The sequence below is a fragment of the Lathyrus oleraceus genome, chromosome 1 (genome assembly GCF_024323335.1).
Source record: "Lathyrus oleraceus cultivar Zhongwan6 chromosome 1, CAAS_Psat_ZW6_1.0, whole genome shotgun sequence".
NCBI lineage: Eukaryota > Viridiplantae > Streptophyta > Magnoliopsida > Fabales > Fabaceae > Lathyrus > Lathyrus oleraceus.
In genome coordinates this window covers 24,787,113-24,802,526 of record NC_066579.1, presented here as the reverse complement: position 1 = coordinate 24,802,526, position 15,414 = coordinate 24,787,113, and the positions used below count along the sequence as shown (strand labels likewise).

Sequence of the window (15,414 nt, the reverse complement as noted above, 5' to 3'; positions counted from 1 at the left end):
TTCAACTATCACATGACTCTAATGTGACTCAATCCAAGACGTGTGACTCTATGCACGTGGTACCATAATGTGAACCCAACGTTTCACCGCTTTCCGATTCAATATCTAGAATCCAAGCCACCACGTCTATTTCCAATTAAGGATCAACGTCTACTACGCCTATTTCAAATTAAGGATCAACGTCTATTTACCACGCCTATTTCCAATTAAGGATGAACGTCTGTTACGCCTATTTCCAATTAAGGATCAACGTCTATTTACCACGCCTATTTCCAATTAAGGATCAACGTCTGCTACGCCTATTTCCAATTAAGGATCAACGTCTAATACCATGTGAACCCACAGTTTCACCGCTTCCACAATGAAGCCGACCATGCCATGAATGAATGTACAAATACCAATACATATGCAATTAAGATCATCTCTACCATCTTAACATTCCACATATCACCATAATTCTACTCTATGAATCATACACCAATGGTACATATACACATTCATAACAATATATCATTCACAATCCACCAATGGTACATATACACATTCATCACAATATATCATTCACAATCCACCAATGGTACATAAACACATTCATAACAATATATCATTCACAATCCACCAATAGTACATATACACATTCATAACAATATATCATTCACAATCCACCAATGGTACATATAAACATTCATAACAATATATCATTCACAATCCAACAATGGTACATATACACATTCATAACAGTATATCATTCATAAATATAGGCTAATTATCAACTACACACACTTAGATTGCATTTCAAAATAAATACAGCATTTAAAATCTCAATTTTTCCCTTTTCAAACAGTGGTAACCGGTTAACACTCGGTGAGTAACCGGTTACTGTAAAACAGAATTAACAAATTTTTGAGCAAGTAACCGGTTAACGCTCGGTGGGTAACCCGTTACTCAGTTTAACAGAATGCAGATTTTTAAGCAAGTAACCGGTTAACGCTCGGTGAGTAACCGGTTACTATAAAACAGCATGCAGAATTTTCTGCGTTTTTCATCGTTGAAGGACTTCCGGACCTCCGATTTCGATTCCGTAAAAAGCTACACGTTCAGAAACTTATAACTCATACAATACCATAATTATATAACGTTAATTTTCAGTTTTAACACAATTAAATCACCACAATCAAGAGTACTCATCAAACCTAACAATTCCAAACAACCATACAAAATTAGGGATTTTAACCTAAACATGTTTCTACCCATTGACCCAATTATACTAACCCATAATAATAAGGATTTCCCTTTTACCTCTTCAATTTTCTGGAAACCCTAGCTCTTCTCTTTACTTTTCCTCTCCTCTTTCTCTATTGCCTTCAATGATCAAATGAATCCTAATTCTCACTCTCCTCACCTCTTACTATTTATATTAGTATTCTATTTGAGCTTAAGTCATCATACTTCTAATTTAATTAATAGGCCCAATAAGACCTAATACTTAAATATCTCTATTTAATTCAAATAAATTAAACTAACACCATATATCCACCAAGTTAATTAATTCAATTATTCATGATATCTCCTATCAACTAAATAATTAATTAACACACCAAATTAATTAATATAATCGATTATTATACTACCGAACAACCAATTAATTAATTAACACTCCACATAAATAAAATAAAATATAATAATAATAGTATAATAAATAAATACTAAAATTGGTTTGTTACATACCCCGTGTTACATGACCAGAGCATTGACTCACTACCTAGTCTCTAAACCAAAACACGAAAACTCTCCGTCCACTTACTTCAGCAATACTACTCTTGAGTATTTGCACGATGCACATGTAAAGGCAACATTCAAACAGAAGGGTGAGAATTCAAATCATTATGAAGAAGTATAATAAAGCACAATGATTAAATCAACAATTAACGGAACTCATCACACCTTGTATAACCATGTAAATAATACTAACCAACATTTATTTCACATGTTTCAAACATCCATCAAAACTCAAGGAGTATAATATTAAAATCCAATACTATATTCCCAAATATACACATAACTACAATTATCACATAATCACGTATTTTGCCAAGTTATGTATCCAAACATAACCAAATTCAATTACCATATCTCATACATATATCACAATCACATTAATGCATACATTCAATTATCACATAACTCTAATGTGACTCAATGCAAGACATGTGACTCTATGCATGTGGTACGGTAATGTGAACCCAACGTTTCATCGCTTTCCGATTCAATATCTAGAATCCAAGCCACGCTTCCGATCCGGAAAAGATCAAAGCCACTACGTCTATTTCCAATTAAGGATCAACGTCTGCTACACCTATTTCAATTCAAGGATCAACGTCTATTACCATGTGAACCCACAGTTTCACCGCTTCCACCATAAAGTCGACTATGCCATGAATGAATGTACAAATACCAACAACATATGCCATTAAGATCATCTCTACCATCTTAACATTCCACATATCACCATAATTCAACTCTATGAATTATCCACCAATGGTACATATACACATTCATCACAATCCATTATTCACATATATAAACTAATTATCAAATACGCACAATTAGATTTCATTTCAAAATGATTACAGCATTTAAAATCCTCAATTTTCCCTTTTTCACAGCAAGTAACCGGTTAACGTATTTTGGGTATCCGGATACTCTGAAAACAGAATACAATTCTGGGCAGATTTTGAACTAAGTAACCGGTTAACGCTTTTTGGGTATCCGGATACTCTGAAAATAGAATACAATATTGGGCATATTTTTAACTAAGTAACCGGTTAACACATTTAGGGTAACCGGTTAACACCTAAACAGATTCAATTTCTAGGAAAAGTTTGTGAGCACGTAACCGGTTAGCACTATTATAGTAACCGGTTAACACGGGTTAAAATCTGAATTTTTCTTAACGAGAGAAGTGGTGCTACAGTAGAAAATATCAAATTGGATTCTCAATCTATCCCTCAAGTTCACCCATTTATCAGTTCCAAACACAATTAATCATCACAGATCAAAGATTATTCATCAAAATCTAACAATTCCAAAACCATAAAATTTAGGGTTTCAACCTAAACATATTTCTACCCATTGACCCAATCATACTAACCCATAATAATAAGGATTCTCCCCCTTACCTCTTCAATCTTCTGGAAACCTTAGCTTCTCTCTTGTTCTTCCCCTCTTCTCCTTACTTTTCCTCTTTTCTTTCTCAGTTGCCGTCAATGACCAAATGAATCCTACTTCTCACTCTCCTCACCTCTTACTATTCTAGTATTATATTTAGGCTTAAAGAATGATACCTCTAATTTAATTATTAGGCCCAATAAGACCTAGTATTATAATATCTCTATTTAGTTCAAATAAATTAAACCAACACAGTATACACACCAAGTTAATTAATATAATCAATTATTATACTACCTAACAACCAATTAATTAATTAACACTCCAAATAAATAAAATAAAATATAATAATAATAATATAAGAAATAAATACTAAAAATTGGGTTGTTACATTTGTTGTCATGGTAATCTACATGAAAAATATGAAAATATAAGTATCATTAAAATAACATATTCAATTAGGCCTTTAATTAAATGTGCTCCCACTATTACACTCAAAACAAATGATCCTTACCATTTGATTCGGAAAATCCCGTTGAAAGATTTTCTAGTGGGTCGAGATCCATATTTCAATTTGCTTTAAGTCTGCGTAGGTGGATTACACAAAACTAGGTTATTTAGATAGGAACTCCTTCCAATTGTATCTAATACAACTCTCGAATATTCTAGGTGGGTGAATAACTCCTTATTTCAATCCATCATATGGATCATTTTCAACTCTTGTTTTTAAACGTATATAATCTTATTATAATTTGTTTAATCATGTTTGACCCATTGTTTTAGCAACTGGATATTACAATTATTTTATCGCACCTTACTAATATAGAACGTGCACCTCGCGTAGGCGAAACCTACATTACTCGGTACTAGTCATGATGAGTGCTAAAACTTGGAAAGCATAAACTTAATATTTAGTTTGAGGGAATTTGCAATTATTTTGAACTCCCCGACTTATTTATCATATAAATTGTCTCTCACATGCATCAACATACATACAAAATGAAACAGTTATGGCCCCTAGCGTAATTGTTCTCCCAAGTCAATGAGAGAACCTAAACTAACCTAATAACGATCTAAGCTTCCCCAACCAAGATCTTCAAGGTTGTCCTCCTTTGATATTGTATTATTCTCTTTCTTCATAACATTACATTACATAAAATAAACTCGTTTTACATACGAGGGAGTGGGATGAAAAAGAAGTTATATTAAGAGATTAAAAGAGAGGCACGACACGCAGGCCATATTTTAAAATCCCAAAATCAAAATAAAGGAAAACTAATACCATAATTGATCACCATAAGATAATAATAATAAACACATTAATATTATTAATAAAAAATTTGTTAATTAAATAAACCAAATTAAATTTCGGCGATTGATCACACTCTGCAGAGTTAGCTGGGGGTTCCGCTGACCGTTCAGCAGACGGGGGTCAAGGGGGCAGCACCCCGACGTAAAATTTTAATGAACACTTGATACTTTGAAGCACAACTCTTGTGCATTCACAATCCTAATCGCATAAACCTTTGACAACACAACCCTTGTACCGTCAAGAACCCTAATACAGCAATTTCATACCGTCAAACACATCTCGATTAATGATTCAATATGATTGATCAACACGTCATTGCTTCACCATACTAATGTCGGATTCCGAAGCAAATGACTATTGATCGCTCAAAGGAATAACAATCCCTAAGTGTTTGAACGAACGAAATAGAAACAGTGTATCATATATACCATATTTTGCATCAGAATTACTTATATCATATATATAAATTGATCGATCTCATTTATGTAACCTATGGACGATCGATGTATCACTGCTTCACCATACTAACGTCAGATTCCGAAGCATAGTCAATATCAATCATCCAAATCATACACACATGATTCCATATTTAATTACTCGTTTATTATTTAATTCATTTTGTCTTTTAATCATATTAATATAGAAAATAAATAGCTATCAGATGTATGGTTTCGTATGTGGCTCTGATACCACTAAAGGAAAATTGCGATCTAAAACGAAATAGAAATTAAAAAATTTCCTTTAGTGATCCTTACCAATGGGCGATCAGTGATAGAAACTGTTACCTCTTGTGGCGATTGAAACCTTTGATGCATATCTAAGGAGTGATCACGAGCATTGAATGGTGACAATACCTCTACTCAGTCCACACGAACGGATTTCTTCAGTCTTAGTGCTAGCTGCTACGAATTAAGGATTTGAGTGTGTGAGAGAGAAAGAGAGAAACGAAATTTCATCAAGTGAAATGCTTCTGCACAAGGGTTCTATTTATAGAACCACTTGTGTGGGCTGCAAGCTAAAAAGCCCACTTAATTGTATGTGACCCATATCTTATGGTATACCGAAAATCACTTAAGCGTTTGGTACCTTACCACATTTCGTATTCCACTTAAGTGCACTGTACCTTACGATGTTCTACAATTCACTTAAGTACATCTTATCTTACGGTGTTCCTTATTTACTCTGTCTCTCATCAATTCGTCCTTTTATGTGTGACCCTGTAGGTTTTCGTGATATTGTCAATTATATTAAACCACGTATTTAACATAATAAATAATGAGTGGTATCTGACAACACATCACTGCTATCCAAGACACGAAAATGTCATGTGATCTGACAAATCTTTTTTTGTGATAATACTTGTGTGTATAATTACATTTTTTGCCCTTATATATATATATATATATATATATATATATATATATATATATATATATATATATATATATATATATAACACAAGGCATAGACCGTGTCATCCTTATCCAGTTCAATATTGGGTCCTTAGACATTTATCATGTTACGCAGGATGGGCAAATTCCATCTAGGTCACTCATGTCCCTCAGCATGCTTCGTGGAGTACCCATCAACTGTCTTTATGGTCATTCAATTACGAACAATGTTTGATCAGTAATAAAGCACTCGACATTACATCCAGGATCCATAGTGGTTTCAGGTAGGGGTGGCAAAACGGGCTCGGCCCGCTGGGCATGCCCGTTGCATTTTTGTGCGGGGCGGGCCAAGGATTTAGGCCCTCACCCTCAAATGTGTCCACCCCGCCTCGTCCCGTTTTTTTCGCAGGCTTTTGCGGGCACGTGTATTTACATAAATTTTTGCATTTTTAGGCTTAAAGAGTGCAGTGCCCGCGGGCTTTCCCCCCGTCCTCACTTTTTTGCGGGGTGGGTCTAAGTTTTAGGCTCGCATCCTCAACTATGACCGCCCCGCCCCGCCCCGTTTTTTTGTGGGCTTTTGCGGGGCGGGCCTAAACGGGGTGGGCATGCCCGTTTGCCACCCCTAATTTCAGGTCGAAGGGTGGTATACACCACTATCACCATGAGAATAACTTATAACAATTTACATAACATTCTATGTAGTATTCTCATAGCGGATCAATTCAGTATAAATATTACTCATAATATTCATTCCTATGTTTAAGACTTGATAACTCTTTATCCATGATTCATGAGATGTGATCATCAGTCTATATACATAATAGTCTTAATGCTTTAATGTTATCTCACTTCAACAAAGTTCGACTACAGATGCTTTAAGAATAGTATCCTTATGTTTAATGGGATCTCATAATTAAGTCACATTTGATACATTAAACAGACTACCTATTCTATGGACTTTATTAAACAAATCTAATAAAGAAAAAGTTTTTTATTATTAATAAATAATTTGATACAAGTAGTAAAAATATTGGCCTCTAGGACTTACACTAATAATTTGTAAAATGAAAATAATATAGTAGGTATTCGAAGGCTTGAGTATAAGTTGCAAAATGAGAAGCGTGATATTTTGAAAAGGGAAGAGCTTATGTGGTTTCAAAGGTAGCATGCAGACGGATGGTGACCGAACCACACGGTATTATCATTTAAAACCGTGACTAGACGTCAGAAGAATAATGTTCTCATGTTGAAGAATGATGAAGGGATGTGGGTAGAGGGTGTGGACAAACTACAAGCAATGATCAATGAATTTTATAAAGAGTTGTTCTCAGAGAAGTATCTTATTCAAAACTGGTGTCAAACCGAAGTTACCTTCCCTGAGATGGATGGTGATATGAAGGAGAGATTAGTTGTACCTTATAGTAATGATGAAGTAAAGAAAGTTATCTTTAACCTGAAGCCTTAGAAGGCATCTGGACCGTATGGATTTTCTAGCTGGTTTTTATCAAATATTGTGGGGAATAGTAGGGAGCACGGTGTGTGAATTTGTTGGTCATGTGTGGAATAATCCTAGTGAAATAGCAGAGGTTAGTCAAACTGATATTTGCCCTATACCAAAAGTAGCTAATCCTTAGTCTGTTAAGCAATTCCGCCCAATTTCATCGGGCAATTATAAAATTATTAGCAAGATTATGGTGGAGCGTCTGAAGGATTGTATTCCGAAATTGGTTTCTTCGTTTCAAACTGGTTTTGTTCGGGAGAAAAATATTCATGAGAATATTATTGTGGCAAAAGAGATGCTCGTTCTATGTAGAAGATGAGGGGCAAGAGATGTGCGCTTGCTATTAAAGTTGATCTCTATAAAGCTTGTGATAAGCTTAGTTGGGAGTTCATATGGAGGACACTAGTACAAATTCAACTACCGGAAAAATTAATTAATGTGGTGATGCATGGACCTACTAGTGTTGTTATTAATATTAAGTGGAATGGTGCAAGAGCTACATACTTTAAACCTCGACGAGGAATTCGGCAAGGTGGCCCTGCATCCCCTTATTTATTTGTTTTGTGCATGAACAAATTATCATACCTTATTTTACATGCTATTACTAATAGTAAGTGGAAAGGGATTAAAGTGGGGAAAGAGGATCCTATGGTCTCTCACCTTATGTTCGCAGATGATTTGCGGCTATTTGTTGATGCTAGTGAATGTCAAATGCATTGTGTTACGGATACTTTAAATAGATTATATACCTACAGATAGCTTATGGAAAACATTGGTGTCCTTAAAACCTATGTTTGATATGTTTAGTTTTTGGAGTGTAGGGAATGGTTATAATATTGATGTTTGGAATCAAGCATGGATAGAAGAAGGGTATTGTGTAGCGGCTTCAAGGTGCAATAGTGCACGACTTGGTGAATGATGATGGTACTTTGAAGTGGAAGAACTTGATGAATTGGTTACCGCAGAATATTCAGCAGAAGATCACATCCATTTTACCTCTGCATGATGATAATGGACCGGATGCAAGAGCTGAGATTGGAGGAAACATGGTAGATTTTGATGTTGTTTGTATGTATAATAATATATGTGGTTTTAAAAAGAATGTAGTGGATCCCATTTAGAGTTAAATATGGACATTAAATGTTCCAGAGAGAATGCATCATTTTATGTGGATGGTGATACATGGTAAGGTACTCACAAATATGACTAAGAAGGCTATGGGTATTGGACAAGACATTTGTTTGTTTTGTGGGGAAGTAGAAGAGAAAATTCTTCATATTTGAAGAGATTGTCCTCTTGTAATGAATGTTTGGTTGCAGCTAGTTCCTATGAATAATAGAAATGTGTTATGTATGGGTGAATTAAATAATTGGATGTATTGAAATTTATATGATTCTGATCAGTGGAGAGGAGGTGGTGCATAGAGTGAAATTTGGGCGACTGTTTGTCATTTTGTGTGGATATGGAGGAACGAGGAAATGCATGATGAAGATTTTGTTTGCTCGACAAATCCTGTTCAATCTGTTCTTAAATTAAAAACAAAATGCGGTGAGAGCGAATAAATTGGTGTTGGATCAGGAGCGTGTGATGACTTTAATAGGCAAGGTCCCTCCAAAAATGAATCACGTGAAGTTGAATACGGATGGTGAATACGGATGGTGTTTTGAGAGAATACCATATACAGTTGTGGTGGAATGCTTCGCGGTAGCCAAGGAGAATGGCCGGGTGGTTTTGCAAAGTCTGTGGGTGAGTGTATTGCTTTTTTGGTTGAGGTGTGGGGGTTCTTGAAGGTATGAAGTATGCTTGGAGGATGAGTTTTTGAGGGGTAGAGTTAAACATTGATTCCATGGTTGTTGTTAATATTGTTAAGACCGACTGAGTTTCTAGTCTGGTAAGGCTATCTTTAGTGAATAGTATCATATGGAGAGGAATTAGGTGGTGGAGATCAGTCACTCCTATAAGGAGGCTATACACATTAGCAAATATTGATTGTAATCTTGATTATACGTTAACTAACTATGAATCTTATGTGTTACATATCAAGGAGATGTTGACTTTTGATGTAATATGGATCACTATCCCTAGAATGATTGTTGTGTAATCTTTCTTTCTTGGGTTTTAGCCCTCTCTATTACCAAAAAAAAATAATAACAAATTATATAAAATAGTTATTCATTCAATGGTACAATATATATGACTTAAGTGTGAGATACGGATATAATGATGACATTCTTAAAACATATATATTAAACGTTTATTATAAATGGGACAACAACAATACATTGAGACTATTAAGTGAATAGATTAATAATATATCTCATCAGATATGAGGAGGGATGGATTTACATTTTATATAGTGGGGACAAAATATAAATAGTTATTTGTTTTCCTACCATTTTTATATTTAAATAAGATTAAATGGTTTTATTATTTTCAATATCAATAAAAATATATCTTAACTACAATATCATTTATCTCATAAAATTTCACGTTATATTTTTCATGATATCCAAACAGGAGATGACTCTCAAAAAAATTCAATTATCATTAATAGTAATTAAATGTATTATAGATAATTTTAAAACTAAATATATAATATTATTTCTATTTACTATAAACTTTATTAAAAACATACCGATATCTTATGAATTGTAATTACAAACTCATATTGTTATATATCATCATACAAAGAAAACTAATAATATTGTATACTGGATCCACCATAAAAATATTATATTATTTTTTCAGTAAATGTGATAAGTTATTCTCATAATAATAATAATAATAATAATCTCATAATAATAATAATCATAATCATTATCATTATCATTATCATTATTATTATTATTATTATTATTATTATTATTATTATTATTATTATTATTATTATTGTGTCACCTTTGATATGAAATATGAAATCATTATGATACCTACAAGAAGATTTAACCATTTTTAGTACCGCAAAGCATTGTATGTAACAAAATAAATATAAAGTTGGATATTAGGTATTCCACAAGTTGTGTCAGGTATATGAGTTATCTAGTGTAATTATAATATCTACCGGTCTTCCATAAATGCTGCTGAATTTTGTTTTTTACTTTATATGGATAATGTGAAAGTCTAATAACAAAGTAATCTTTTGAATGATGTGAACAAGTTATTTTGATGTGTTTTGTTCATGTGAATTTCTTATATTTATTTATTCCTTTGTTCGATCACCTTAGTAGGAGATGACCATTTATTAGGTTAAGACATCATCTAAAATATGAAGGTCGTGAATTAATATGGTTAAAAAGCAAGTGGACACATGTTGTTTACTTAGTCACTTTAGACATAAAGGACTACGACCATAAAGGTCAATAGGAAAAACTTTATATGAAGTGTATTAATTATATTTTGAATTATATTTTGAGGTTTAGACATAAATTATGTATTAAATCAATGTATGTTTTTACGTAAAAGACATACACCACAAGGTTCAGTTATGGCTTCATATGTCATGACACCACAAATCAAGGGTTTGAAAAGGCAAATGAGCAAATTTTCTCTATCTGTATCTTGAGCTCGTCTTTGTTGAGATGTATTGCTTCAAAGTGGTTTTGGAAGGACGTTTAGTGAAGGAATTTGGTTCTAAGGTTGATCAAGATTTCAATTAGTTCTCTAAGTTTCGTGATGATTTCCTTTTTATTTGATATTTTTATCCAAAATGTTTCTATCCTCAAAGTCAAGTACTTAATTGAGTTTCTGAAATTAGTTCTTGAATCTTAGATATTTGTTAGAAATAAATTCATAGACGATAAGATAAAGAAGTATCTAATAAGTCTAGGATTAGAAAGTAAAAAAAACTTCAACATTTTGCTATCAAAGGCCGTGAAATACACACAATTTGAAGAAATGATGGTTGCGAGTATGATTATTTATAGAACATGCGAACGTAAAGGATGGTTAGAGGAGACCAAAAGAAAGACCAATGGTTCAGTAGGGAGAATAGGGAGACCACCCCCTCTAGATATAGAGACTACAAATCCGTTAATATTTCTAAGGAGCACATTATTCAAGAGTGTATCAATACGATGTTCTGCGAAAAGGAGGTCAAGTTTCCCGAGAAGGTTTATGAATGCCCCGACCTTGATAAGTCTCAACATTGCCATTTTCGTAAGATGTGGGAGATAACCACTTAATGTTTTTCTAAGAATAAGGCATATTAGTTTCAAGTTCAAACCTCAGGATACTAGCATTCTTGCACTTCCTGTAAGAATAAACTGTGCTCCATTGCATTGCTTAGAATAACATTATTGAGAAATATTCCAAGGAAAACTAACACAATTGGCAATGTAACAACCATAAACCTGACTTAATTATATTAATAAGCGGCCGTGAGAGTGGGTGGTTCAAGAGTTGGCATGGAGGTTCCTGCTAAAAAGGATTTCAACAATGTTAGAGCAAGTTTTGGTGTATGCAGAGGAACTTCGTGCCCAGCACCCCTTACAGTTACAAACGTGAGTCCGGTGTATTCTTGGGTCCATCCTCCTACCTGTTTGTTTTACTTGTATGTCAATGTCAATGCACCGAAGAGAATGCGAAATCAAATATAGAAAATATACAGAATAAGTATGTATATGTCTATCTATCTATTGCTGACTTACCTCCCCATTGTCATACCATGCACGCCAGGGGCTCACAGTTGGAAGCTTGAGAGCGTTTATGGAATAGCGAGTAGATGTTACCGGGACTACAGCGTCTGTATTACCACTGACATGACGTAGATGAATCAAGGAAACACAGAAGAAAATATAAGCTTCTTTGGTGCCGAAAATTATTAAAGGAAAAGAAAGTGCTATATGAATGACAGTGGATGAATGTGCGAGCAACCTGAATATCCATATTCGCAGTCCGGTAGGAATAAGTTCACGATATATATCGAGAACTGTTCTAGGAGAATCCTTCCAGTTAGTATTTACCACGTCACTGCAATGAATGAGAAAAAGTGGATTATGATCTTGCAAGTTTGTTAAAAACAGGGAATAAAATACAGTGATGCACTTAAGACGCTGTGTACAGTCCTTGAAGGTGGTTATGTAATTTGTAACACAGATTGCGGAATAACTAGAGACTTTTAAAACTGTCCCTTACGAGCATTACCTGCAGGTCTGCCATTTTTCCGGCTTATGATTTGGATCGACATGTAGAATCTTTTGGACCTCGGGTTGATTGAAGTATATAGTGCTGTGCTTCTCGGTGCAAGGATCATAAACACTTCTGATTCTTCCTGCACTCTGATACATGACAGAGCATATGAATAAGGATTTGTACTATAAAATCATATAATTCAGTGTCGAGAATATGTATCAGTATCTAATTTTGGAGTTAATTAGCTATAGTGTAGACTTACACGCTTTCTTTTAACCCGCTGATTATCATTAGCATGACAAGTAGCGGTAAAGATACTGTACGGGTCTATATTACCAAGTTCTTCATAGGCAGTCTCCCATATTTTTTCACATGACTTTGACGGGTGTTCGACTGACTGAAAATCACATAGAACGTTCAAGAGCTTGAATGTTTTATCCGAAATCATACCACTTGACCACATAAACTGGAACATCCCCAATTGATCACGGAAATCATCAATTAGAGCATTTCCTACCTGCAGCAGACAGAGATGTATATTATTGACATTGATTTAGTTAATGATGCCAAGAAAGTCTTCCCCTAATGACACGTGCGGAATTTTACCCCCTACATTTGAACAATCTTGTATTGGATCTTTACTAGTTTTTGCGCAAAAATGAAATGCATACCATGTAACCTTTGAAGTTTATGGAATCTTGTTTTGTAGCTGAGTTGTACTTGACAATAAGTTGGCTAAGTTGGGGAACATAATGTCCTGAAACAAGGAAAACGCGAATCAGAGAACTCGAACACTTAACACAATAAGTGTTGTATTTATCACACCATTTGTGTTTTACCTGCATAGCTCTCGCCACTGATGAAAAAGTCTGTTTTTTTATACTGGGGAAAACGCTTAAACCACTTCAATAGAAATATGAGATTATCCTCAGCTGCACATGAAGAGTTACAGAGAATTAATTTAATTTGATTCAATTGGCATACATGAAAAATTGTTGGTAAAGTGTTATGATTGACCAAAAGGAGAACTCAAAGGAGAACTCTTCCTGAATAACTAAGGGAGAATCCCAGACGTATGTTTGGCTTCACTTTTCACAAAAAGTGATTCTAGGATTATTAAACTTATCCTGACATCTATGTTTAGTTCTAGGTTTGGAGTATGGAGAATTGATATCAAATAAATGGCGTAAACTATTTAAAGATGATCAGATAAATATATTTAAAGATGATCAGATAAATAAATGTGGTTGGTGTAACTCAACCATACAAAACTGACTTTTAGGGTAAAGATTACGCCCACTTATTAGCACATTTTCGGACCATACATGGTCTAATGTGAGACCCTTAACACATACCCTCACGCCGAGGAATGGATATTTAGAGCGTGGAAATAAATGGTAGGTGGCCCGATAGCAGAAACTTGATAGCAAATGGCTCCCCGGATCTTAAACCTGACTCTTGATATCAATGTTAAGAAATGTGGTGGCCCTAATTCATCTTTACTAATCCGGTTTGTAGAGTGAGGATTGTCCCTACGGAGAGACTCTTAACAATGTTAACAATAAAGGTGTAATGTTAGGGGACAACTCTCAAATCAATGACCGGGATCAATTACCCCATGGAAATGTCTATATTTGTACATGCAGGGAATCTAGATCTAAGTAAGTGATGCTTTACCTGTCCTCTTATCTCCATTGTTGAGAAAATCAGATGAATTATTTGAATAAGAAAATCCAACTCCAGTAGGAGAATCAATATAAAGAATATTGGCAACTACAAAAAAAGAAAGATTCAACCCACCATAGTTTATTCATATCATAAATCTTGAGAATCGATTAAACAAACACATTACAACTCACCTTGATTCCAAGAATAAGGATTAAGATAAAGCGTTTTTCCATCTGAATTAATATGAAAAGGACCAATTTCCTCGGCTTCTCCATAAGCTATAGAAGAACATCCAGGGCCGCCATTGAACCATAAAAGAAGGGGCTTCGAAGTGGGATCTATATGATCTGCTTCAATGAACCAGTAAAACAGTGTCCGTCCAACTTCCTCGTTGACAGTGATATACCCAGAATAGTGTTTGAAGGTTACGTTGAAGTTTTGACCTGGGAGTGCGCTAACAATCCTGTCTTGCTCTTGTTGGAGAAATGGGTCTGTCGCAAATGCGAAATTGATGTTGTTTAGGAAAAGGGGTGTTAATGTTATGATGCAAATGAACAGAAGTTGAGAGCATTCGGAATTTGTCATTTCTGGTTGTAGATAGATGGTGTCACTCACTTACATCGCTTTTATACACAGAGAGAAATTAACCATTAAATATATGTGAAGTACTTGCACTTTTACTTAGAATATAGAAATTAATCGTTAAATATCTATTATACTTACACCTTTAATATTGTGTGACCGAGGCGGATCCAATCAATCCGTGAGTTCTATCTTCATTTAAAAATTATCTAAATCAAAAGAAAAAAATTAAGAATTAAGAATGACAGATAAAAAATGTTATTGTATATCAATAAAAAAGTATATTCCATTATAATCGATTTAGCTTTTGACTCGTTCCGACTTTTTGTGCCTCTTAGCATTTTTTTATGTTTAAAAAATTGGACTCCTATGATTTGAGGTCCATTATAGAAGAATGTGGTGCTCTTCTTAAGGGACAGCTCTGATTCTCCTAAATTTCATTTTACTTTCATCTTTAAATAATTTTTTTACCCAAATAATTTTAACAGTTAATAAGTATCAATATTTTTTAACCATTTAAATAATTTTTTTAGATAAAGAAACCTTGTATTTTAAGAAAAAAGAATATACAAGAAAAGAGAGGGGTCAAGTCAAACTCTCTTAAGAATCACAAAAACGATAGTTAGGTTTTTCTAATTTGTTGTGCAAGAGATAAGAAATAA

General features: G+C 34.1%; 1 protein-coding gene across 1 annotated transcript; it reads right to left on the bottom strand.

The window, feature by feature from the left end:
• Nucleotides 1-11,384: 11,384 nt before the first annotated feature.
• On the bottom strand, nucleotides 11,385-14,852 carry LOC127138151 (serine carboxypeptidase II-2). Its single transcript, XM_051064564.1, has 9 exons — nucleotides 14,362-14,852; nucleotides 14,180-14,275; nucleotides 13,342-13,434; nucleotides 13,174-13,259; nucleotides 12,765-13,019; nucleotides 12,515-12,648; nucleotides 12,245-12,340; nucleotides 12,019-12,124; nucleotides 11,385-11,906 (listed from the first exon to the last, which is right to left on the bottom strand). The coding sequence occupies exons 1-9, from the start codon at nucleotides 14,753-14,755 to the stop codon at nucleotides 11,736-11,738; spliced, it is 1,431 nt and encodes a 476-aa protein (XP_050920521.1). The 5' UTR covers nucleotides 14,756-14,852; the 3' UTR covers nucleotides 11,385-11,735.
• Between the last annotated feature and the right edge of the window lie 562 nt (nucleotides 14,853-15,414).